The sequence below is a fragment of the Balaenoptera borealis genome (assembly GCF_965194805.1).
Source record: "Balaenoptera borealis genome assembly, chromosome: 3".
NCBI lineage: Eukaryota > Metazoa > Chordata > Mammalia > Artiodactyla > Balaenopteridae > Balaenoptera > Balaenoptera borealis.
In genome coordinates this window covers 178,263,981-178,290,700 of record NC_138866.1, presented here as the reverse complement: position 1 = coordinate 178,290,700, position 26,720 = coordinate 178,263,981, and the positions used below count along the sequence as shown (strand labels likewise).

Genomic DNA, 26,720 nt, shown 5'->3' with positions numbered 1-26,720 from the left:
GTTCAGAAGTCCTGATATTTCTGCGTGTACCTGAACCTCCTGCTTGTTTTCATCACGTTCATCCAATTCTAAGTGATGCATGGTACCAAGCATGACCAGGAATGGAAATATTTCTCTGTGGGATTTTTAAAGTCTTGATTGCTGCAAGGAAAAGACCTTTAAGAAAACAGAATCTTTCCAAAAACAGATGAGATCCCTGTAACTAAGACCATTCCCAAAATGGAACAATATGAACCTTGTGGCCTATTTGCCCCACTCCTATTGGTCACGATGATACACTCCCCCAAAAGACAGAAATCTGAGAGAATGCAAGAAAGGGGAGCAGAAAACAGAATCTGGCAAGCAGCGAGTGGAACCCGAGAAGATTTTTCACATCTTGGTTTGTGAGAGGAAAGAGCCGTTTATTCAAAATGCTGCTTCAGGGGACCGGAAAACACAGAGGAGGATGCCGACCTAGTGACCTCCACGAATTGCTGGCTGTAGTTCAGCCCTCCAGCCCCGCCTGCAGGAAACCAGCCATCCAGACTCTCAACTTCCAGTCCTAATCAGGGCGGGTGATGGAGCAGGCCTCTGGTGAGAAAGTCCTGAGAATGCCATTAGCCACATTCAAAGTTCAGGGCAAACGGTTCCCTCCCCAAAGCCTTCTGACAGCAGGAGGCAAGAAGCCCTGAGGCCAAAGGGCTAGGCTGCTGCTTGGAGGGTTGGGAAGTGGAGAACTGTTGCTTTTCACCCCCGGGCAGTTTGATGACAGTGGGTGGTCGGCTTTGGCCCAGAGTCCTGCCTTAACAGGGAATCCTCGTTTCTTCTGGGTCACTGAGTCACTGCCTTGGAATCACGACTTTACAGTCTTTGAGTCCATCCATTAAGCCTCAGGTAAGACCACCTTGACCAATCTATGATGTCAGCATCATGTGACAGCCTCTCTGAATTGGGCTGCATGACCCCTGGCTGACCATCCAGGTGACTCACCCAGGAAAATGGCTTCGACACACAGAGGCTGTCCTGGTCTCAGTACGAGGAAACGCTGAGTCACCGTCAGGAGGACGTGTGTTTCATTAGACATTCCTGTGGCTGAGGCTGTTTCACCCATACCCATTGTCATCCTCTTTTAATAACCAAGATGACCTGCCCCTGAGAACCTGGCTGGGTTATGTGGCACCACCTATAATCTGGGAACAGAGGACGTATCTCACATGCCTTTAGCTATAGCAAGAATCCCAGACCCTAAGGATTAAAAAAAACCTTAAAGGACATTGAATTCCAAGTCCTCAAGTTGCCTCTACACCTTCCCTGGCAAGTGTCCATTCAATCTGCATTCAAATATCTCCAGAGTCACAAACAGTCCTTTTCCTTTTGGGGAAGTTATGTCCTTCTGCTGAAAGAGTCTTCATGTCAATCTGAAAACGATTTCCCTATGACTTCCACTCAACTTTAAGTTCTACAGTAGGGAAACCATGTCTCTCTTATTAGGGTTGTATCTCACCAGCTTCTTCCATCTCATCCGTGAGAATATCATGAGCAATCTCATCAAATGCCTTGTGAAAATCTAAAAATGCTGTATGATTCGCTGAGCCAGAAGCCCACAAAGCCTGCCGCTGAAAGAAGTTAGTTCAACATGTGACCTCTTAAGTACTTTGTGGATTTCAAAATACATGATGACCTTGTTCTTAGAAAACTGAAGCTGGTGAAGACCAATTCCTTACTGGAGAACTCACAAGTTGTTCTTTTAATAATTCACTCTAAAATCTTACCCAGAGTTCACCTAAAGCTCACTGGCTATAATCTCAGGATATTTGAGAAGGAGGAATCGTTCCTAACACATACCTCAAAATCATCATTTTATTGAGAAGACAGATTTTTCCATCAGAGTCATTCCTTTGGTGTAATTTGGTGTCAATTCTCTGGAAAGCAATCTGGAAAGATCTAGCAAGCGTCTCTCTTGGGCTTCCCTGGTGGCGCAGCAGTTGAGAGTCTGCCTGCCAATGCAGGGGACACGGGTTCGAGCCCTGGTCTGGGAAGATCCCACATGCCGTGGAGCAACTAGGCCCGTGAGCCACAACTACTGAGCCTGCGCGTCTGGAGCCTGTGCTCCGCAACAAGAGAGGCCGCGATAGTGAGAGGCCTGTGCACCACAATGAAGAGTGGCCCCCGCTTGCCGCAACTGGAGAAAGCCCTTGCACAGAAACAAAGACCTAACACAGCCCAAAATAAATAAATAAATAAATAAATAAAGGTTTATTTAAAAAAAAAAAAAGAGTCTCTTGTTTACTATCCTTGTACTCAGGTCAGGACACAGAGACAGTCACCTGAATCTACCTTTTCAGGGCTCCAACTCGTCCCAAAGAAGAATATTTTTCAATTTTGCTTTCATATCAGATTTCATTATCTTTTAGAGTCATTTCTTAAAGTTACAGTGCTTTAGGATTACATAGATATGGCTATATCAAAGGGGACTGGAGTCCAATAGCACCTCTTGTTAAAAACCACAGGAAACCGCGAAAAGTTGAAAGTATTTGTTTCTGTGAAGGGGTTTGGGGAGGAAAAAATGAAGGCGGAGGCACAGGCCTACTCACTCTTTTGTTACAAGTTTATCTAGCTTTCCAACTATGCATATATTACATCTAAGAACAATAAATTTGATGTTAAATTATTTTTAAAAATGTGACACTGTGCTTTGTGAAAATCATTTTTAAAAGAAAGGAAAGGAAGATATAAAGGCTCTTCAAGGATACTGGCAGTTTCATAAAGTACCAAAAGAGAAAGGGAGAAATTCATTTAAGGAATGATTTTTGAGTACTGGGTGCTTAGCATTCTACCAGAATCTTCCTTAGGATGGAAATAAGAGTAAAGCCCTCTTCATGCCCTCATAGACCTTATATACAGTCGGAGGAAGGTGAGAATAAGTAAGTATACAAAATAAAGTACAAGTTAGAATATGATCTTATCATAAATGACACCTTTTTGACAGTGTTCTAGGCTTCAAATTAAAAGGAAAGAGCATATTGGAGGGAGCTGGAACATTGTTATAGGGGAATCACATTGGAAGTTGAAAGATGTCTAAGACTTTGGCAGGAAGAGAAGTGGGCCAGAGTACCTCCGCTGTGCTCTGAGGGCACAGCATGAGCTAAGACGTGAGGACAAGAATGAAAGGACCCACGTGGAGAATGACCTTAGTCTTTGGGTGGGAGCAGTGGATGTCAACAGAGTCAGGCTGACCGGGCACCACCCTTGCTGGGTCCAGGAAATAACGGGAGACAGTGAATGTTTGAGCCAGAGAATAGTGCGATCAGAGTTGTGCATTAGGAAGACTAGTCTGGCAACCTCTACTGGAAGAATAAAGAGGAGTCATCAGAGACTAACTGCAAATGATCAGCATGAAATAGAAAAGGCTGAACCTGCAGAGCGGCAGCGTCTCAGCCCCTCAGTGGGAGGAGTGTCACAGAACGCGCAGATACGTTTCAAAACCACCCCAACTTCTTTCTGTTTCGTTTCTCCTCTCCACAACTTCTTCCTCTCTTTGACTTCTCTGTTCATTTCCCCCTCTCCTTCCTTTCCTCCAGAGGATTCCCTTAACTTCTGTTAGCCAAACTATTCAATCATTCTATGCACATTCCTTTTGCCATTATGAGGAGCCAATTATGAGACATGGCCCTTCCCTCAAGAGCTTTAATGAGATCCTGGAGCCGTTGAAGAGGTCTTCCTTCAATCAGGGGCAACCAGGATGGCAAGGCTTTGGCCAGGCCATTGTGTATAACCTTCAGACATCAGTTCATTATTTCATAGACCCCATTTAAAATAGTACATCTTTCAGAAGAGGAACAAGGAGTTCATGTAACTCCAGTGAGCCTCTTAAGAACTTCAAGTTTAAAGGTTATGTGAAGTGACTTCTAGGGAAAAAAAATTATAAAAATCACAGAAAAGGCTCTCCATATAACCATTGTTTGATTAGGTAAATTACAGTTAGGGAGGCTTCCTTTATAAAATACAGAATTATAGAGACTTCCCTGGTGGTGCAGTGGTTAAGGATCCGCCTGCCAATGCAGGGGACATGGGTTCGAGCCCTGGTCCAGGAAGATCCCACATGCCGCAGAGCAACTAAGCCCATGTGCCACAACTACTGAGCCCGCGTGCCACAACTACTGAAGCCTGCGTGCCTACAGCCCGTGGTCCACAGCAAGAGAAGCCACAGAATGAGAAGCACACGCACCACAACAAAGAGCAGCCCCCGCTCGCCGCAGCTGGAGAGAGCCCGTGCACAACAATGAAGACCCAACACAGCCAAAAATAAATAAATAAAATAATAAATAAAATACAGAATTATGAACTTCCTTAATTTTAACAAATATAAACTGAACGGCCTCGTGGACTCCAGACATAATCTGTCATCTGACCTCACATGACTCACTTCTGTTGATGTTAGGATCCTTCACAAAATGAAGGATTGTTAAACGTTAACATGGAAAGTGACATAAAAAGCATGCTAAGAAATGGTAAAGGAAATTCTTTTTAGTTAAATGAACACGGGGAAATGTTTCCCTTAATGAGGTCAATCACAAACTTTATAATGCAATTTAACTGGAGTGGAAAGTAACTAAGGCAAGATTCACAATTAACATCCTTCCATCCCTAACAGTGTCCTTTCATCCCTAACAATTAACGTCCTTCCATCCCTAACAACGTCAAGCCCTGGTGGCTTGACGTTGAGCCTGTGATTATAACCTGAGGAGTACTTCAAACCATTGCTTTGATATGAGGCACCAACTGAGCCCCCTGTTAAATGGAACTCTTCTTTCCTACTCTACATGTTTCTGTGTGGAGGAACCTCCATCAGAGGAACACTCCTGGTCTTTTGCCCCATCTTTTGTTCACTCTCTTCCAGAGGACAGGGTGCATACTTACATGTGACAGACATTGGTCCACATTTCCCAAATGGACGGACATCAGAAGCACGGAAGATGCCATCTCTTTTCTTCTCTCTGTCCCTCACTATTTCCCACCTGCGTGAAGTAACTTATCAGTGCATTTGGAAGAAGGAACTAAACATTCCCCCACAGGCCCTTCATTTTCTCTCTAGAGACTTGTGTTCTGACCTGCTCTCTGCTAAGCAGAAGCAGTCTACCTTGCGTGGGAGGTCTGTGGTTATGGAACTGTGCCAATAGCCCTGTAAAGAATTACCCAGAATTCCTGGTGAAGACTTAGCAATCCATTAGGCTACAGACCCTAGCTACCTTCTCCCAAAATCTCCCTCACAACGAAGGGGAATTATTTCCTACACACCCTCCTGACTTCTGGATCTACCTTCCAACTGAAATTCATCACCAACAAAGTGTTCATGCTTAGAACAATAGTAGGATATTAGCTGTTTTTCTTCTCAAAAGGTCCTTTGCAAAAGAAACGAGTCTTTACAGACCCAGGCGTATCTCAATCTACCTGTACAAACAACTATCATTCAGGCAATTCAAAAACATATACTCTCATAATATAAATATAATTCACAGAATACAAATTGTAACTTACACAAGAGAAGTCTAGTTGGATCATACGTAATGTGTGTGTTCTTCGGGCCACTTTCACCCTGTCACACTTTGTATAACAATAACTTCCACCCCAGAATTGTCTAGGGCCGTGTGCTTTACAGAGTGCCTTTCTACTCATCTTCCCATTGAATTCTCACCATAAATCTGGAAAGCAGGCATGATGGTATCAATCTTCCCATTTTACAGAGGAGAAAATTAAATCTCAGGAAAGGTACAGTGCTTTGCCCAATGCCACACGGCCAAATGGCAGAGCCATGACTATAAGTTAAGTCTTCTAACTCCTAGACTGGTGCTTTGGCAGGGCTCTAGCCAGATCACATTTCCGGGGATGAGCTCTCTGCATTACCCATTTGGTCGGGCCATTTCCAGATGGGCTGGTCAAGAAAGTGGCCATTGACTAGACTCACACACCACAGATGGCAGAATAACTGCTTCAAGCTGTCTACGGTCCATTTCCCTTACAGTGCCCCACACACAATCCAACCTGAAATCAAAAGGCTCTGAAGTGTCTAGCGAGCAGACAGGAGCTCCATGATAAGAGGAGAAGAGTATAGTCTACATTGGACCCTGGGAAATGACACTCTTTGGGCATCCCTGATTTTTTTTGCTGACTTTTTTTCCCCATTCAGAAAAAAAATGCAAGACAAAAAAGGAAAACAATTACATCACTACAGTGACAGTGCGTTGAGAGAAAGTATGAAAAATTCAACCCTTTACTTCTTTAAATTATTCACATGAATTCCACAAATATCTCAAGATGTCTAGAGAGCTTCTTTTTAAATCTCCAAAATCTGTACAGTAGAGTGAATTTCTATTTTTCATCCAGATAATTTAACTTCGTTTAAAATAAGGAAATCTAAAAAGGAAATTTTCTCAAATTCTATGAGATATATATATGTAATACAAATGTTTACTGTATAGAACAGCTTGGTCAAATGTTTCATTTTCTGCCGTCTTTTTAGAGGAAAAAAGACAAAAAAGATCTTTCCCAGCTGGGGGACACTTTAGAGAGGTGAGAGCCCTGATAACAGATAAGTTGCAAAATATTCTACTGCACTTAAACAGACAGCCCAGAAGCTAAATACCATGTTGTTCAAGTGAGTAAGAGAAAGTAAGTAATGACTGAACTCTCAAAACACTGCTAGATTTCCTGGAGATTACTAAGGACTGGACAGTGGTTGATATAAGCCCATGGTTCGTAAAGAACGAGGAGAGTAAAGATTAGTAAAGTAATAGCAGTGGTGGAAGAAATCTTGACACATATGTATGATTAGTTGATGGGAAAACACAGTTTAACTTTAAATAATGTAGAATAAAGCAGTAGAAAGGAATGTAGACCAATCTACTAGAACACAGGTATTCTCTCATACAACTTCATGCAACCCCTAATTCCCAAAAGGTTCTTGAAAATTAAGTAATAATTGAAAAGCACTACAAGGTTGTGAAAACAATAGGACACAAAAGTATGTATAAGGTATGGGCTAAATTTTGTAATTATATATAAATACAGATATATTACATATGCATAGTACATATAATATATAAATAATATATGATACATATATGTATTAAATATATGTAAAAACTGAAAGGAAGTATACCAAAATTTTAGTATTTCTTATCATCTCTGGAAATTGGGATTGTTAGGGATATCTATTCTCTTCTTGTTATTTTCTGAATATTTTAAATGTTCTACAGAGAGTGCATGCTGTTACAATAAATACATACAAGTAACAGCATAAAAAAGAAAACAGCCTGGTGGGTTCTTGCTACTAAGTTTAACCTCACTTTCGGTACGTTCATAAAGCTAATGATCTTTTTTCTTGGAACCTATCAGATTTTCCAGGGTTTGTGTACAGTGATTTCTTCAAATCTAGATACTTTTACTGAAAGCAGAGAAATCGTCTACAGTGAAGATGCAGGAATAAAGAGGCAGATGTAGAGAATGGGCTTGAGGACACGGGGAGGGGGAAGGGTGAGCTGGGACGAAGTGAGAGAGTGGCATGGACATATATACACTACCAAACCGTAAAATAGATAGCTAGTGGGAAGCAGCCGCATAGCACAGGGAGATCAGCTTAGTGCTTTGTGACCACCTAGAGGGGTGGGGTAGGGAGTGTGGGAGGGAGACGCAAGAGGGAGGGGATATGGGGATATATGTATACGTATAGCTGATTCACTTTGTTATACAGCAGCAACTAACACACCAATGGAAGGCAATTATACTCCAATAAAGATGTTAAAAAAAAAAAAGATGCAGTGAATACTGGGTTCATAAGATTTTTTCTTTCTGTTTACCAGGGATTGAGGAAAAGGGACACCTCGATACTTCACTTAAACATTATTTATTTTATTAAACTAGATATTAGACGTACTTATAGAGATACATTTCTATACAGTACTCAAAGAAAAATGCCATGTTAGGGTAATTTAAATAATAGAGGATATTTAAAACTTTCCAACAGTAATCCTATTCATCAATAATCCTCCAGTATCTCTTAAAGGAGTTTCCCATATAGGAATCATTCACTTCCATGAGTCACTGAAGGTGAATCATTCACCTTCAATTCCAATTCAAGCCATCTTACTCCAGGTTCAGCAATTTGCATCTTTCTCATTTAAGACAGAGAACCACAGGGAGAAAATCCTTTAGCTCTATTTCCAGTGTCAACCTGTCCAGACACAGGAAAATGATCACCCAACCAAACTAGATCAGAGGAAAGAACAGCTCGTAATTCTAAATCAGAGGTGAGTGAGGGGAGGCATAGAACCTGTATATCACCTTCCCAGGATAGCAAATATTTTCCAAAGAAAGACTTCCTTAGAATCAGGTGTTTGCAGTTTAAGCACTGTCACAGAGAAAACAAACTTACAGATGAGACCTGATTTGAAAGCAAAATGCCCACCCATCTGTATGCCCCAAAGAGAAGGTGGTCCCATTCTCCGGTGAACAGATGGCCGGCTGAGAGCCAGGAGCCAGGCCCTTTGGTGCACGTGCACAGGATTTCAGTTCCATCTCACGGGAAGGAGGTTACGGGGCTACCCTTCACTCCGGGAGACAGGCAGAGAGATTTTCCTGTTGATTTATATAAGGCGATGCTCTCTAAACAAGACACAAGGCAGCTGTTTGGGAAAAGGCACTGTCTAAAGTACATCCCTAATCACAGTGTTGGTGTTGGCTCTGCAAAGAATAAGACATGAGTCCAGTTTAGTTATCACAACAAGCAGGGAATCAGGAACTGGAAACGGTGCCAATGAGAAAGGCAAATCCTTTGATTTCCGTCCACCCTTCCCCTAGCCATCAGACAATCTCATAAAAGTAACTCATCTTGGGTCACGCATTCTTCCTGATAGTGTTTCTGGTGCCTGTGAAAGATGACATTTTGGGATTTTCAAACCTTTCCAAAGTGTCTTTTTTTTGAATTACATTTTCCAGATTTCTGCGCCACTCTGCCCCATGGCATACCTGTTCATGTTTGAATGTTCTCCCTGCCCGTTTGGGGTCCTCTAAAATAAATATGACTTGCCCCCACTCCGCCTTGCTTCTTCCTTCCGGGATGTGGCTGGCTGCCATAAAGTCAAGGGTCGAGATCAGAGGGAGGTTTGTCCGACGCAAGAAAAAACAGACATTGTCAGCTGTACTCTCTCCCACTCTATGAGACCTTGTGATTCACAAGAAGGGGGCAGCGAAGGTTTGGGGATGCTTTCCACCTCTTAATGGTCTGAGTAAACGAGGCTGGCTGCCAGCAGAGGGAAGGAAACAATTTTCTATTGAGATTTATGACCAGAGCCCAGTGTAGCCTGCTGGAAAATTACTAAAAGATTGGGTATGAATCTCCCCCTCTGAGATTTCTCTGTTCCCTTTTGATAAACCAAAATTGGATCAGAAATCCAATCTCACAGGATCCCCTCAGCACACCTTGTAGCAAAATGAGAAGGAATAAAGCCACTCCAAATAGTCTTTCCCAAAGCCACTGAAATTTCCAATCTTGTGTTTAACTACTAGAAAAAGTTCGCTTACCTACAGGAGTTCCATGCTCTATAAAAGGACCTCATCCCAAGATCACTTCTAAATCACAGGTGTCTTCATTTTAGGAGCTGAGAGACCACACCCATTACAGGCAAATTTGCCTTAAATAGTTTTTCCTGTCCTACATCTAAGGCACAACATTTATCTCCCTCCAGGCTTGTTCAGTTTATACAAATCTGGAGAAAGAAACGGAGAGACAGAGAGACATAGACAGAGAAAGATGAGACTTAATCAATACAGCAAAAAAATGAACAAAGATAGCCCTTGTACACTCAGAATTAATCCACATTTAGAAAGCCACAACATACACCCTTTGAAAGAGGAATTGTTAAAACCAAGTACACATTTGAGGGTATGACATAAAACCTACTCATGCTTCCAGCCCAATCTGGAAGCCCAATTCTCCAAGCAGTGTCTCCACTTATTGACTTACTTTAAGTCAATTGTCAGTTGTGTTCTAAAAGAAATGTTTTGGGGAAATAAGATTATTAATCCTCATTGAAAAGTAAGTAAGAAACAGTAACTGCTTCAAATATGTAATGTGTCTCAGTTAAATAACTTAATGATAGTTCAGCCTATTCAACTGTTTCATTGACAGCTGCAATACTCAAGAGTATCAGGGATATTAGTAATGACACTTGCTGTTACATATAGTGAAAGGACAGCTTATCTTCAGCTAAGTGTCTTGGACTGTCCTCTATTGAACAACCATACTGAATTGGAACTGAAACTACAGCTTTACCCTAACAGTTTTCTGCAAGTTGCAGAAAACTCAACTAATGGTACATTAAACAATATGGGGTTTATTATCCCATATAATAAAAAAAAAAGCCAAAGGCAAGGTGGTTCCAGGACAATTCAGCCCTTCAATGTATGCGTTTCTGTTCACGTTCCATCCTCAACTTGTTGGAACTGCCATCCACACTTCTTTTCCCACCAAAAGTGTCAAGACGGGTGCAGCAGCTTCCAAAGTCACCTCATCATAGATGCTTATCCAGAGGCAGAAAAGAACAGTTATTCCTCCCAATATGGACTTTTCACAGAGCAGAAAACTTTCTCCAAACTTCCCAGCCGATTCCCCCTCCAGCCCTTTGACTAGTCATCTCACAAGCCTGAACCTGTATAAACCTGGACTTGGCAAGGGAAGTGGACCTGCTGTGTCAATGTTCACTCCTTGGGCTGGGAGGACCCACCAAGCACATCACCACCAAATACCCCAATCTATTGGGGTTCTGTGAGTATGGAAGGCTAAGCTGATAGGCTACCTACATTGTTTGCTATGACATTTGTGTTGGTTTTAAATCAATTACTTTTCCAACCTGAGTGTTTCCCTAAGGTTGGATAGCCTATGACATCATATCTGAAAACCTTGGTTGAACAGGCATTCATTTAAAGGGGTTGTTATGACTGAACTCCCAAAACTCACATTTTACTGACCCACATAGCTGGTTAACAGAAAATAACTGACAGGTAGTTATACGAGAACATTGACTTGGCAGAAACAAGACTAGAACTGCTACGCCATAGCAACATGTGGTGCAGAAGGCATCACATCAAGGAGGTAGTTTGAAAAGGTTCCAGATTTCTTGTCCATAGCACTGTCACAGAATATTCCCTGGGTTATTTACTCACAGTTCAGGGGCTATTCTGACAGGTTCTAGTCAATTGATCAGCAATCAGATCAATTTCTTCATCACCCAATTCACTGCTTCCATCAGGAACTAGACCAAACCCACCAGTTAGTGTCATGTAGACACAGCCTTAATTGAACCAATAAATCTAGGGACCCATCAATTACAGCATGGCTGACGGGGGCGAAGAGCAGAGATCACTCACAATTCAAAGGAAAAAACAAAGCACGACGCAGAGTGGGAGTCGTCCTCTTCCTCCTCATCCTGTGGGAAGAGGAAACCTTATGAAATCTGAGGAACCCTTTAGCCAAGCGGATAATGAGGCATAAATCCTGCCGATAGTGAGAAGCCCGGCTCAGGAAGTCACGCCATTAACCAAAGGATCCTCCGGCGCTAGGAACAGTGATTAATGATCGTGACGTGACACTGCTCTGTGACTTGGAAAGAGTTTGGTTTTCACTCTTAGGGAGAGTGATTGGCAGAAACCAGGAGCGATTTGGGTGACCAATGTCACTGCTTTGCCAGCTACCTTTGCACAGCAGCTAGCTCAAGGAGAAAGAAGAGACTTATTTATAACCTCTTCCCTCCAGCCTGGAGAATCTGAGACTGTTACCTGTGCGGTGGGTATAGCTGGCTTCCCTCTGAAACTGGAGGACGGGTTGCTCATGTTACAATTTATGGAGTGCTTATCAACAGACTTCAGCTGGCAGATGGCTCCGGGCAATCAACTTCGTTCTTATCGGACTCAATTCTCTTGGGCTGTCATTTGTTGGTCTTGGATATTCACATGGGTAGAGAGCACCGTTGTCACACATGTGGAATAAGAGTAACAAAAGTTTTGCACTGTGCCCTTTGGAAATGGAGCTTCTGTCACCTCTTCAGATGCCTGTCACATCTCTTTATCACTAAGTTCTAAATCTCACGTATTTCTCAGAACAGAGGGGAATTAAACAGGAAGACCAGTAACTTTTCAGGATGCACAGAGCCTTCCTGTGAAGATTGCTGGATTTTCTTTTTTTTTAAGCCTAAAATAGAGAAGTAGAGAAAGGGCAGTTTTCCACTGGCTATTCAGTAACCAGTTGGGTCACAAACAGATAAGCAATTTGGTTGCTGGAAGAATTTTAGCCAAAGAGAAAGCTATCAGTTTCTCCAGCCATACTGTCAATGAATACATTTTCTGCTATTTGTTACTTTTTAAAAATAAGCATCTTGGGGACTTCCCTAGTGGCACAGTGGTTAAGAATCCACTTGCCAATGCAGGGGACACGGGTTCGAGCCCTGGCCTGGGAAGGTCTCACATGCCACAGAGCAACTAAGCCCACAACTACTGAGCCCACGTGCCACAAGTACTGAAGCCCGTGCACCTAGAGCCCATGCTCCGCAACAAGAGAAGCCACCGCAATGAGAAGCCCGTGCACCGCAACAAAGAGTAGCCCACGCTCGCTGCAATTAGAGAAAACCGGTGTGCAGCAACGAAGACCTAACACAGCCAAAAATAAATAAATAAATGAATAAATAAATTTATTTTTTTTAAAAAAAGCATCCCAAAGGCCCACTGTGTCCCAATGATTCCTTTAAACTAGTTATCAAAGAACTATACAATTGGGAACTATGTTCAGTATTTTATAATGACCTATAAGGGAATAGAATCTGAAAAAACTAGATGTATTATTTGTACAACTGAATCACTTTGCTGTATACCTGAAACTAACACAACACTGTAAATCAGCTATACTTCAATTACAAAAGAACATTGGGGGGGAATAAAAATTTGAAAATTTAAATTTAAATTTAAAAAACTATACTATTATTCTACTCTTACTGTCATACTTAAAACCTTTATGGAACTGTGCCCTCAGAGCTACTCACACATGAGAAAATTAGACTCATTACTTTAAACCTATGTTTCATTTAGGGAATAAAATAGAATTCTTTAGTTTATACACTCACTTTATTCACTAGTCTTTTTTCTGAATGCTACTGTTCCAAAAGGATGCCTTAGGAAGACCAATATTTGACCCATAAAGAATATTCGATTAGCATAGTCAGTGAGGGCTCTTTTTATTTAGAAATGAGAGTTCTAAAGAAGTTCTCATCAACAGGAGCACAGGAATATAACACAATGTTAATTTTTTCACATATTTGTTTCAAAAAAAAATTAATTCATTGCTGCATCGTGATGTCATTTAGTTCTAATGAGGCTAATTGCTGTTAAAATCTCTCTCTCGGTGCTACCAATTATCCCCCACTGTCAGAAACAACCAAAGTCAAATATTTCTACATATTGACAACACTGATGTAATCATTCTACTATTAGCATTTTTTTCCTGGCTTCTTGCCTATGAACTTCTTTACATTAACAACAAGACATTTGCAAGTGCCATGTAAAAACAGTGCAACGATCGCTGAGCCACAGAAAAAAGCTATCAGGAACACCACAAAAATTCCATTGGTTTTAAGCGTGTGCATAAATATGTAGTATAGAGTCAGGTTAAGAGTTTGGAGTCTAGAAGTCAGACCAGGATTCAAGTCCTGACTGTGCCACCACTAGGTGTGTAAACTTTACCAAGTCACTCAGCCTCTCTGAGTGTCAGTTTCCTCATCTACGAAATGGAGATAATAGCAAGGTGTACTACCCACCTCATATTGTGAGGACTACGCCAGCTTACACATGTAAAACCCTTGCATACTTCTGGGTTCATGAACACACAGAAATCTTAGTTATGTTTCTAATGGTCCACAAAAAGCTGAAATTCTGAATGAAACATCCTTCTGGTGCATGACTATGTTCCTTACTTGTCTATACTACAGTAAGCTGAGTTTAAAAATGCAAACTTGAGAAATTTGGAAAGAGATTTTGAAATCTTGCATGAGACTATCTTTTCCTCCTAGAAATTCCCTTTCAACCAACTAAAGTGCTTGCCAATACAAAACAGAATTTTCCTTATAGCTAACATATGACCCTGAAATCCTGCTCCTGAGCATATATCCAGAGAAAAAAATGGTCGGAAAGGATTTATGCACCCCAATGTTCATTGCAGCACTGTTTACAATAGCCAAAACCTGGTAGCAACCTACATTGACAGAGGAATGGATAAAGAAGATGTGGTGTATATATACAATGGAATATTACTCAACCATTAAAAAGAATGAAATAATGCCATTTGCAACAACATGGATGGACCTAGAGATTGTCATACTGAGTGAAGTAAGTCAGACAGAGAAAGAGAAATATCATATGATATCCCTTATATGTGGAATCTAAAAATAAATGATACAAATGAACTTATTTACAAAACAGAAACAGACTCACAGACTTAGAGAATGAACCTGTGGTTACCAGGGGGGAAGGATGGGAGGAAGGGATAGTTAGGGAGCTTGGGATTGACATGTACACACTGCTATATTTAAAATGGATAACAAACAAGGACCTACTGTATAGCACAGGAAACTCTGCTCAATGTTATGTGGCAGACTGGATGGGAGGGGAGTTTGGGGGAGAATGGATACGTGTATATGTATGGCTGAGTCCCTTTGCTGTGCACCCAAAACTGTCACAACATTATTAATCAGGTATACTCCAATATAAAATAAAAAGTTAAAAAACGAACAGCATTTTCTTTGCATGTGATGCACCGTTTGTCATAAAGCTGAGACTCAGTCTAGTTTAGAACATGCACTCAACAAACATCTGAAGATGAATCCACAGGGTCATCTGTTTCATCATAGAAGAATAAAAACATAGCTTTCTATGGGTGCCTGGCTTCCTAGAAAGCCACAAATCAAAAAACACTGAAATAATATGACATTAAAACCTACCATTTGTGTTGAAATTGCCATAGGAATACACATGGAATATGTGTTGAAAAGGAATGCAAGAGAGGACACAGGACTTCCCTGGTGGCGCAGTGGTTAAGAATCCACCTGCCAATGCAGGGGACATGGGTTTGAGCCCTGGTCCGGGAAGATCCCACATGCTGCGGAGCAACTAAGCCTGTGCACCACAACTACTGAGCCCGCTGCTGCAACTACTGAAGCCCACATGCCTAGAGCCTGTGCTCCACAACAAGAGAAGCCACTGCAATGAGAAGCCCTCACACCGCAACGAAGAGTAGCCCCCACTTGACACTAGAGAAAGCCTGCACACAGCAACAAAGACCCAACACAGCCAAAAATAAATAAAAATTAAAAATAAATAAATAACCCAATCCAAAAATGGGCAGAAGACCTAAATAGACATTTCTCCAAAGAAGATATACAGATTGCCAACAGACACATGAAAGAATGCTCAACATCATTTATCATTAGAGAAATGCAAATCAAAACTACAATGAGATATCATCTCACACCGGTCAGAATGGCCATCATCAAAAAATCTAGAAACAATAAATGCTGGAGAGGGTGTGGAGAAAAGGGAACACTCTTGCACTGTTGGTGGGAATGTAAATTGATACAGCCACTATGGAGAACAGTATGGAGGTTCCTTAAAAAACTAAAAATAGAACTACCATACGACCCAGCAATCCCACTACTGGGCATATACCCTGAGAAAACCATAATTCAAGAAGAGTCATGTACCAAAATGTTCATTGAAGCTCTATTTACAATAGCCAGGACATGGAAGCAACCTAAGTGTCCATCATCGGATGAATGGATAAAGAAGATGTGGCACATATATACAATGGAATATTACTCAGCCATAAAAAGAAACGAAATGGAATTATTTGTAGTGAGGTGGATGGAGTTAGAGTCTGTCATACAGAGTGAAGTAAGTCAGAAAGAGAAAAACAAATACAGTATGCTAACACATATATATGGAATCTAAGGGAAAATAAAGGTCATGAAGAACCTAGTGGCAAGACGGGAATAAAGACACAGACCTACTAGAGAATGGACTTGAGGATATGGGGAGGGGGAGGGGTGAGATGTGACAGGGTGAGAGAGTGGCATAGACATATATAAACTACCAAATGTAAAATAGATAGCTAGTGGGAAGCAACCGCATAGCACAGGGAGATCAGCTCGGTGCTTTGTGTCCACCTAGAGGGGTGGGATAGGGAGGGTGGGAGGGAGGGAGATGCAAGAGGGAAGAGATATGGGAACATATGTATATGTATAACGGATTCACTTTGTTATCAAGCAGAAACTAACACACCATTGTAAAGCAATTATACTCCAATAAAGATGTTTAAAAAAAAATACCAGAAAAAAATAAATAAATAAAATAATTAATTAAAAAAAGAGAGGACACAGTCTTCTCTTGAGCCAAATAACCGCAGTTCGCATCCATTGTAAGCCTAAGATGTGAATATACAGGTTAGTATGGGGGTTTGGCTCCTGTAAGAGAGAGATCAAAACAACTATGGCTTTAAAAAGCTGGTAGGTTATTTCTCTTTCACATAAAAGTCCAGGAAGGCAATCCAGGGTTGGAATGGAAGCCACATAATCATCCAAGATCCAGGTTATTCTTTTGTGTGCTCTGGCAACCTCAAAACAGTTTCCATCTCATGTTTCAAGCTGGTTGCTCTATCACACCTTCCTATTAGCTTGCAGAACAGAGGGCAAGAGAAGGTCATGCCCTTGCCCTTTAAGGACATAACCAGGAAGCACAAAGGAGGAAGTTGTACGCCTCACTTCACTTGTAAACTGCTGGCCTGTCTTGGTCACATGGCCACACCCAGCTACCAGGTCTCCATCTCAGCCAGTAATTCATCAGTACGAAAGAAGGGGAGAAGAGACAGTGGGAGAAAACTCGCAGTCTAGTTCAAGGTGGAAAATTTACCATTCTTTAAGGATACCATGAATCATTGGTTCAAATGCTGCTGCATAAAAAAGTAGCAAACAGCATTGTTTCTGGGCCTTGCATAGCTTATTAAGCAGGCATTAAACCGGAAGTCATCTCTTATTCTCGAGGAGTCTGGTTGCTGCATGTGCAAGTTGCCTCTGCACTTTTAGATGCTCTCCCTGCAAATACTTTAAGCACAGCTTAATTTCCTCTGGCTTCTAAGCATCAGGTGTTTCCAGGGGCTATTACAGGAAAGTCAGCTTTGGCTGGGACAGCCCTCTGAGTCATAGCAATCACTGAGTCCCCAGTAAAGATTTTCATCATGGAATCATCCAAACATACAAACCCTTCAGCCTTTAAAATCAATATTGAAAATGAGATTAATTTGAGTAATAGTAACAGAATGCTATACCAAACTCAGGTGGAGCTTGGCTTTCATTCTAAAATACATATATCCTTGTTTTGTTTTTGTAAAACCCCTTTATTTTTTAACTTCTATAGCATTACTCCCAACTATTGCTGAAACCACGGGCACCCCGGCAAAGCCCTTATGTGAGTCCCACACTCCCTTTCACCCTCTCAGTAGACTACGTTTCAGGCTACCCCTTCCCCGGGTTTCTACTTAATTTCTGTCCCATTCACACCTCATCCCAAGAGTTGGTGAGTTGTTTGCCCTGGATTTGGAAAGAAGGGCGTTGTTTCCGAAAGCTGAGTGCCGAGTCAGCTGCTACCCCGGTATCTGTGAGTGACTCGAATTTGCTCTCGGTACATGCAGCTGACTGAGAATGATGTCAAAGCCAGGGCTCTGCACAATCACGTCAGGCTGAAATAGACAAGAGGCTAAGCGCCTTGTTCTCTTCTTCCTGGAAGGAGTGGCGGGAGCTGAATTAGTTTCAATAATCTTTCTCTGTGCTAATCTCTTTTAAAAAGGATTTCAAATCCACATAGCAGAGGTAAGAGATTAATGGCCTGAGCCAGTGTGGCGGTGGGGGGAGGGGGGAGGGAGGAGGGAGGAGGGAGGGGGGAGGGAGGGGGAGGGGGAGGGAGGAGGGAGGGGGGAGGGAGACTCCACAGAAGACAGAGCCTTGGGGGTGAGGGGGATGCAACTCAGTCTCCAAGAGTGACTGCCTTCTCTAATCGTCATTTAGATTAGGTTGATTTCAAACGCAGAAACACATTTCCAGGGAGGATTAACCCCAAGTTGACCTCCATTTTTCACACCTTGTGTCTGCACTTTGATCACCCATGGAAATCCAGATCTCCCATGGACTTCAACGGAGGAATCCTTGCATTCACATCGAAATAATTGCAGCAGTAGTAGTAACAACATACCTGGGCTCGGCACACCCCTGGGGGGCTGGAGAGAGGAGGGGGAAGGTGTGGCTCTAGCCCAGATGCTCACACTCACATGGGGGACAGAAAAATGCAGGAAATGGTCTTTTAAGTCCAATTTAAAGTGCGTTTTCTCCTATTACGTAGTCCACGAGGGGAGGTGGGATATCTGAGAATACCTTCCTTACCGCTTCCCATAAGCCTCCCCTCCCCATGCCTTTTCACTGGGGGGTGTGCGTGTGTGTGGACACGCACACACATGCAAACAAACATGCACGCTACGTGTTGGGAGTGGGCGGGGGGAATGGCTAACCCCTGTCAGAAGAAAACCCTCTTTCTCCTTAGATTTCCAGTCTCTTCTTGCCCACCCCCAGATCCCTCATCCTTTCCTCCCTCTCCTCCTCCCCTTCGCATCCCACTTCTTACTCTAGTGAAGGGATCCTTCAGCTCCATGAACCCCCTGCTAAAGGGGCATCAATCCGGGCAAGTAAAGGAGAGACAAGGGGAAGGAGGCCTCCCAGGGGTCTGCCCTCAGGAAAGGCATCTGCGCAATAAAAGGCCTTTTCACAACTCCCAGAGTAACGATCCTATGGGCAGCCCCTGCATGCTATTATGTTCAAAGAATATCTGTAGCACTCCTATTATTTTTTTATTGAAGTATAGCTGATTTACAATGTTGTGTTAGTTTCAGGTATACAGCAAAGTGATTCAGTTATATATATATATATTCTTTTTCAGATTCTTTTCCATTATAGTTTATTGTAAGATATTGAATATAGTTCTCTGTGCTATGCAGTAGGTCCTTGTTGTCTATCTATTTTATACCTAGTAGTGTGCATCTGTTAATCCCAAACTCCTAATTTATCCTTCCCCAACTCTTTCCCCTTTGGTAACCGTAAGTATATTTTCTATACCTGTGAGTCTATTTCTGTTTTGTAAATAAGTTCATTTGTATCATTTTTTTAGATTCTGCATATAAGTAATATTATATGATATTTGTCTTTGTCTGACTTATTTCACTTAATATGATAATCTCTAGGTCCATCCAGTTTGCTGCAAATGGCATTATTTCATTCTTTTTTTTACAGCTGAGTACTATTCCATTGTATATATGTGCCACATTTTCTTTATCCATTCATCTGTTGACGGACATCTAGGTTGCTTCCATGTCTTGGCTATTGTAAATAGTGCTGCTATAAACATTGGGGTGCATGTACCTTTTTGAATTAGAGTTTTCTCCAGATATACGCCCAGGAGTAGGATTGCTGGATCATATGGTAACTCTATTAGTTGTTTTTTTTTTAAATTTATTTCTTTTTGGCTGTGTTGGGTCTTCGTTGCTGCACGCGGGCTTTCTCTAGTTGCGGCAAGCAGGGGATACTCTTCATTGCAGTGCGCGGGCTTCTCACTGCGGTGGCTTCTCTTGTTGTGGAGCGAGGGCTCTAGGTGCGTGGGCTTTTGTAGTTGTGACACGTAGTCTCAGGAGTTGTGGCTCGCGGGCTCTAGAGCACAGGCTCAGTAGTTGTGGCACACGGGATTAGTTGCTCCGTGGCATGTGGGATCTTCCCGGACCAGGGCTCGAACCTGTGACCCCTGCATTGGCAGGCAGATTCTTAACCACTGCGCCACCAGGGAAGCCCTATTTTTAGTTTTTTAAAGAACTTCCATACTGTTCTCCATAGTGGTTGTGCCAGTTTACATTCCCACCAACAGTGTAGGAGGGTTCCCTTTTCTCCACACCCTCTCCAGTGTTTATTATTTGTAGACTATTTGATGATGGCCATTCCGATTGGTGTGAGGTGATACCTCATTGTACTTCTGATTTGCATCTCTCTAATAACTAACGATGCTGAGCATCTTTTCATGTGCAGCACTCCTATTGTTACTAGTGCTGTTACTGTTACCGACCACTGTCATTATAATTTACTTCCATATTCTGTTCTAGTCCCTGCGTTTTTTATCTCCTTTAATTCTCACAAATCCGGATTAGTAGGTCCTGTTACCGTTCCTGTTATTTCTACGACGATACTGACATTTGGAGAACTGAACTAACTTGTGTAAGGTCACACAGCTGGTGAGGGGCAGAGCTGGGATATGATGAATCTGAGTGAGTCTGAAAGCTGAGGCTTCCCAATACCCTGGAGGAAAAGAAGTTCGTTAGGGCTGGACCGTGTAGTTAAGATGTGTGTAATTGTTTTGTCGTGGTTAGCTTTGAGGAAAGCCAATCTCCCTCACTTAAAACTCTTCTTTGTCACCTACTGTGCTCGATGACTCCATACTCTTTCATCTCACTTACAAAGGCCTTTGTGATTGGCCCCCTACTTGCTTCCCCAGCCTTGGCTCTCAACACTCCCTGTCTCCTGTGATCTCGCTAACTTTGGGCAAAATCTTCCTTGAAACCTACTCACTGGAGAGACTCACTGAACTGTTGACTTTGCAGTTCTGTGTGTGTTCAGTGTAATCTTCAACCCTCCCATCAAACAGACTGTAAACTCCTGGAAAACAAAGAACATGCCTTCAATCAATAAACTCATCAGTTGCTACTCTGATTGCCACTGATGGTCCAGTGGGATGAGGAACATTCGATGAGGTACTCAGACCTCTCTGGGTCACAATCTAATACTGTCAGTGATGGGGGAAGTGACAGTTGCTAAGGCAGCACCTAAAAGGGGCCCCTAACCCAGACCTGGAAGACCTGAGAGGGCCGCCCTGAAGAACGAATGAGTAAATGGAGACTTTTAGGATGAATTAGGGTTGGTCAGGTAAAGGACAACAGGGGATGGGGGACAGGGGGCAGTGCTCCAGGCTGAGGAACAGCACACAGCAGAAGTGGAGGCCAGGGAATTCCCTGGCGGTCCAGTGGTTAAGGCTCTGCACTTCCACTGTAGGGGGCACAGGTTTGATCCCTGGTCTGGGAACTAAGATCCCACATGCTGCGGGATCCAAAAAAAAAAAAAAATAAGAAGGAGAAGTGGAGGCCAGAAAGAGCTTGGCTGGCTGCAGAAACTGGAGCCATGGGGCTGGAATTACCAGGGGAGAACTATGGAGTGTAGATCAATGATGCTGGAAAGGTAAGTAGGGGCCGAGCATGAATGTTCTCAAGCTGGAGTTTGCACTTCATCCAGGAAGCAATGGGCCACTTTTAATATTAAAACGTCTTAAGCAGAGGATATGGGCATGACCAGATGGGCATTTTTGAACAATCACCATGTTCTCTATTTCTTTTGCATATTCCTTCAAGCTATAGAATTCTCTGCATAGGGACTTAAAGACATAGGTGCTTAATGTAACTAGATTTCTGAAGGAAGATTAAATTTGTAATTTTCCCCCCTCCGCTCTAGGTAGAAAGAGGCCAGAAAGTTGCATCCATCCCTATGGAAGAAATCCTCTCCAAGAGTCACTGAAAGCTGCCAGAAGTCATAGCATCTGCCCTTGTGCCTTTCACCGTATTGTCTGGGAAGTGAAAACATTCAGCTCTTTCATGTGTGGGTCCAGTAAGGAGAGCTGCAGGCAGGGGCCACGGTACGCCCTGAAGACACTGGCTTCGGCAGGGTAGAATAATGCCCTTATTGTAGGCGGTGTTTAATCAACCTTTTGAGTAGGAGTGTGGGAAAAGCAGGGAGAGCTCTGGGCCCCTAAGGAAGGTGATATGTTAATAACAGCCACAGTGCATAGAATGTATTATGTGCCAGGCACTGTCCTAACAACCCTACATATATATTAGCTCAGTTAATCCTAACAATGACCTTATGACAGAGGGACATTTTTAACCCCATTCTCCAGGTAAATAAACTGATGCACAGAAAGGTTAAATAACTTGCCCAGGTCACCCAGCTGATGAGAGACAATGCTAGAATTCATGCCCTATCTCTCCAGAGCCAACTATGCCCCTTATACCCCCAGTCCGATTGTAGCTTGGGCTGTAGCTCCATGGGAACTGGAGGTATTGCTACCCCTTCACCCCATCTCAGATCCAGCTCTCCCAGCCCAGCCACACTCTGACATTGGTCCCCTCCACTCCAGTGGCTGTAGAAGATCTCTAATTCCCTGGTCTCTTTGTGATTCCAAAAGTGGGGCTGTGGTCCCAGCTCTGTGGACAACCCCCATCCTGAGCTGGAGGAAAAGGATACCCCAGTTTAGTACTAAATCGTTCACATGGCTTGTTCACCCCTCATTCCAAGTGCTCTGTTGAAATGTCACCTCCTCCTAGAAGCCTCCCCTGACTGCTTATCAGAAAAGCACATACAGGTTAGTCTTTATACCCTGCTTTATTTTATTTCACAGCATCTATCACTAGTTGAACTTACATGGTCTATTTCTTTGTTTAATGAGATACATCATTATTAGCCATCTCTATTGCTGGAATATCACATATAAATATATAATTTTTTAAATTGTATTGAAGTTTAGTTGATTTATAGTGTTAATTTCTGCTGTACAGCAAAGTGACTCAGTTATGCATATATATATTCTTTTTCATATTATTTTCTGTTATGGTTTATCACAGAATATTAAATACAGTCCCCTGTGCTATACAGTAGGACCTTGCTATTTATCCATCCTATATATTATAGTTTGCATCTGCTAATCCCAAACTCCCAATCCTTCCCTCCCCCTCCCACCTCCCCCCTTGGCAACCACAAGTCTGTTCTCTATGTCTGTGAGTCTGTTTCTGTTTTGTAAATAAGTTCATTTGTATCATATTTTAGATTCCACATATAAATCATATCAAATATTTGTCTTTCTCAGTCTGACTTACTTCACTTAGTATGATAATCTCTAGGTCCATCCATGGTGCTGCAAATGGCATTATTTCATTCTTTTTTATGGTTGAGTAATATTCCATTGTACATATATACCACATCTTCTTTATCCATTCTAGATATATAATTTATATATTATATAAGATAATATACTTACTATTGTATATAAATAATAATATATTTATGTAAACATATATGTGTGCATAGCAGGGACTTGGTCTTTCACAACTGGAGTGCTAGCTCCTAGACAACTGTCTGGCAACAAAAGGGAGCCCCTCAAGAAATTTTTTTTTTAATTCAGTCATCGAAAGGCGAATAAAATTATTATTGACTGATTTCCCAGCCTCACCTCTGCTAGGACTGCTTTTCTCCATGGAAGTATGTGCCTCTCCCTTCTTACCTCTTTTTTTCCTCCTTCCACTTCTACAAGGTCTAAAACCACAAGTCTTTTGGAGTTCCTGGTATGTGATGTTCCTCCTCACCCTCTGTTTCCAGGAGCCTGTGCTGGGTTCCCCAGATCGCCTTCTTTCTATGTCAGGAGAGGCCACTGTCTATTCCGGCAGGGACCGTCTCTGAGACAGTCTGCACATCTCGGGGAAACCGACTCCCAGCACATGTCAGGTTTCCTTCCCTCGCTCCCTCGCAGAAGGGAGCTCTGTCATCCCAGTACCACCACGTGGGGTGGGGAACCCTGTCCTTTGGAGTTCTGTCCAACTCATTGCTGGGAGTTTGTCTAACGCGTAGTGTAGAGATTTGGAGAGGACGCAAATGAGTGCAAACCCCCAAGGGAAAGGAAATCTTCTGACATCAGTGAGAATTAAAACAGCCCTGCTGTAGGATCTGCCCGGAGCAGGCTCCACGTCCTGTGGTGAAAGGAAGGCAGCTTCCCTGAACAGGAGAGGACCTCCACCCTGCTTCACCTTGCTGCTGCCTTCCAACCCAGCTCTTTGTCAACCATCTTCTCCATTCCTTCACCCCAAACAAAATCACAGGAGGCAAAACAGGGTAAGAAAGTTTGGCCAGCTAGACTCTGGCAGCAAAGGAAATCCAGTGCAAAGTCCTCAAATAAAAGAGGATGCATTTCAAATTGTCTTTGTTTTTCTCCTTCTGGACTCCTCTCCAACAAACTTTGCTCACTTAAAATGGAAAAACAGCCAGGCATTATCTTCGTGTAAATATTGGAACAAAAGGGATGTTCCCTGGAAGAAAGGAATCCCAGTGGAAGAATCCAACTTGGAAATGGTTCTTCAAGAGTAGTCAACATGTGAGCTTCAGAAATCATAGTAAATATTTAGTACAGAGTCTGTATAGTTATCTATAACACACGCTTTTACAGGTTTAGGTGAATCACTGAACATTGTATGTCAAGAAAAGTTTATTGAAATTCAATTTTTATTTCTACCTGAAAATGTTTTAGGGCAGAATGAACTAAATTATTCGCTCAGATCATCACTTCAAATTTGTATTGTGTACTTGAAGAACATATTTTACTCAGTTATCTATATTTCTTTTTAAATATTTTTATTGAAGTATAGTTGATTTACAATGTTTCAGGTGTACAGCGAAGTGATTCAGTTATACATTTTTTTTCTTTTTCAGATTCTTTTCCATTATAGGTAATTATAAGAATCAGTTATATACACTGCAAAATGTTCTAAAGTTATTTAAGATATTTGGATGCATCGCCTTACAAACTTATTTTTCTTCATCCACAAAATTCCCTTTTTCTCCATAATAAACTTTTCATCACCAGCAACAATATTTACTGAGCCCCTCTCTGCACACAGCAGCACACCGGACACTTTCATCTTGAATGATAACTGTACAGGTCAATGTGCCATGAAACCTTCAAATTGTCATAAAAATCCCCTTATGCATTGGGTTCTCTTGGTTTGTGTCTCAAAATATTTTCTCTTGATTCTTTTTATCACACACCTTTGAAACACTGGATTTTCCCCAAAGCTTTAGCATGCCTTTAGTCTGGAATCTTTTTTCCATTTCCACAGCTTTTTTAAACAATGAAATAGGGACCACATTAAGAAATACTTAAACTGTCAACACCCTTTAAAACTTTATATCTTCAAAATGGAGTCAGTATTAAATAATCATCAAAACCAAAATATAGAAGTCTCTTCATAATACATCTTTGCAATATCAACATTCCATGAAAATATTTTCAAGATCTCCTACAACTGGGACTTATTTAGATATAGCAATAACTTTCACCTATTCTTCTAAACTCAGAGAAGTCTAGGCGTAGTTTCCATGTCTAGACAAAACAGAATAATCATCTTGTTCAATCCCAGATTTTTTTTTTTTTTCACCCGGGACATCATTTGCCAGCAAGATGCAGGAAAGAAAAGATTGCAAACTCAGACAAACTATTCTGAAGGTTTCAATCCATCTTTCATTTCACAATGAATGGGTGCAAAGATTGGGCATCTGATTCCCCTGGACGCTCATTTCTAGCCAGCTGCAGATGGAGGTAAGTGTGCTGATGAGTTTTGTAAACCCAGAGTTGAGAAGAATGTGTATAAATATGAATAACTGCATGACCACATTTTAGATAGGACCTCTTTAAAACTCTGATCAGGAAGTTTACAAAACTACAATGATTATCGACCAACCCTTTTGAAAATAAAATAGTTTCAAGCAGTGGGGAGGGGGGGTATTTTCAATGATGAAAAAGAAAAACTAAGGAAGACGAAATAGACAAAATAAGAGATTTTTGCTTGCTCTTTTTAAAAAAATTTTATTTTATCCTTTTGTACCACTTGAGTTTCTTTTTCGTCATGCGCATGCATGTTCCCAGGTAAAAAGGAAACAGAACTTTTTTCATCGACCATCTATCTTAACTGTTTTGTTCAAGGGTTAGCAAAACAGAGCACTGGTGTCAAAATGGTCAAGGAGAGGGTGCTGCTGGTGCAACCAAGGCCAGCGCTGCCTTGATCGCGAGGTCTAAGCATTTTGTTGGAAACCTCCCCTGGGACACCTTGTTTGTTCCCTCCTGATGTCCCAGGCACCCCACTCCTCACGTGCCTCAGTCTCTGGTCCAGATCTCCTTCTTGCTCTCAGCTGTCAGCAAATCCCTGTTAAGGTGTTCAGTTTTTAAAACATGTAAACGTATGTTTCAAGCAACGGTGAACTCCAGAGCCCTCTTTAAGGGGCTATACCGAGGGATGTCCCCGTTGAGGCCGCATTTCAGACCCCTTCTTGGTCTCCTAGTGTGTGAATCAGAGGCAAGGCAAAGAGAGCGAGTGAACTTCTATGTGTGTGTCCAAACGTTATAGGGATGGTAGAGTTTCTCAGTGATGATGGACTCTTCATTTAATCAGGCTAGGAGTCCAGGCTACCAAAAATAAAGAAAGAATGGAGCTAAGATCCCATCCTAGAGAATGCTCGTGTGGAAGGTGGGCGCAGAAATAAATCACTGCAGTTTCCTGTGATAAATGGCTAAAATAGAGGCATGTACAAAACGCCATGGAATCCCCTAAGAGACGATGCCCTTGAAGAATTTTAAACAGGAAAGCTATGTAGTCATAAATACCTCTCTGGCAGCACCATGGAAGGCTGGAAACCAGGAGACCAGAGGGAATGCTCTGACACAGCCCAGACCCGAGCAGCTGAGGACAGGAGGTAACA

At 42.1% G+C, this 26,720-nt stretch overlaps 1 protein-coding gene across 4 annotated transcripts in view; it reads right to left on the bottom strand.

The window, feature by feature from the left end:
- Positions 1-26,720, bottom strand: part of LOC309625687 (uncharacterized protein) — a 201,306-nt gene that overhangs the window by 147,877 nt on the left and 26,709 nt on the right. Inside the window, exon 2 of one of the 4 annotated variants that reach the window (XM_082385751.1) lies at positions 7,589-11,462. The exons of the other annotated variants lie outside the window; for them this stretch is intronic. Coding sequence (XP_082241877.1) covers positions 11,400-11,462 — 63 coding nt within the window. The 3' untranslated portion in view covers positions 7,589-11,399. Of the gene's footprint in view, positions 1-7,588; positions 11,463-26,720 lie in introns of those variants that run through there. 4 annotated transcript variants of the gene reach the window in all.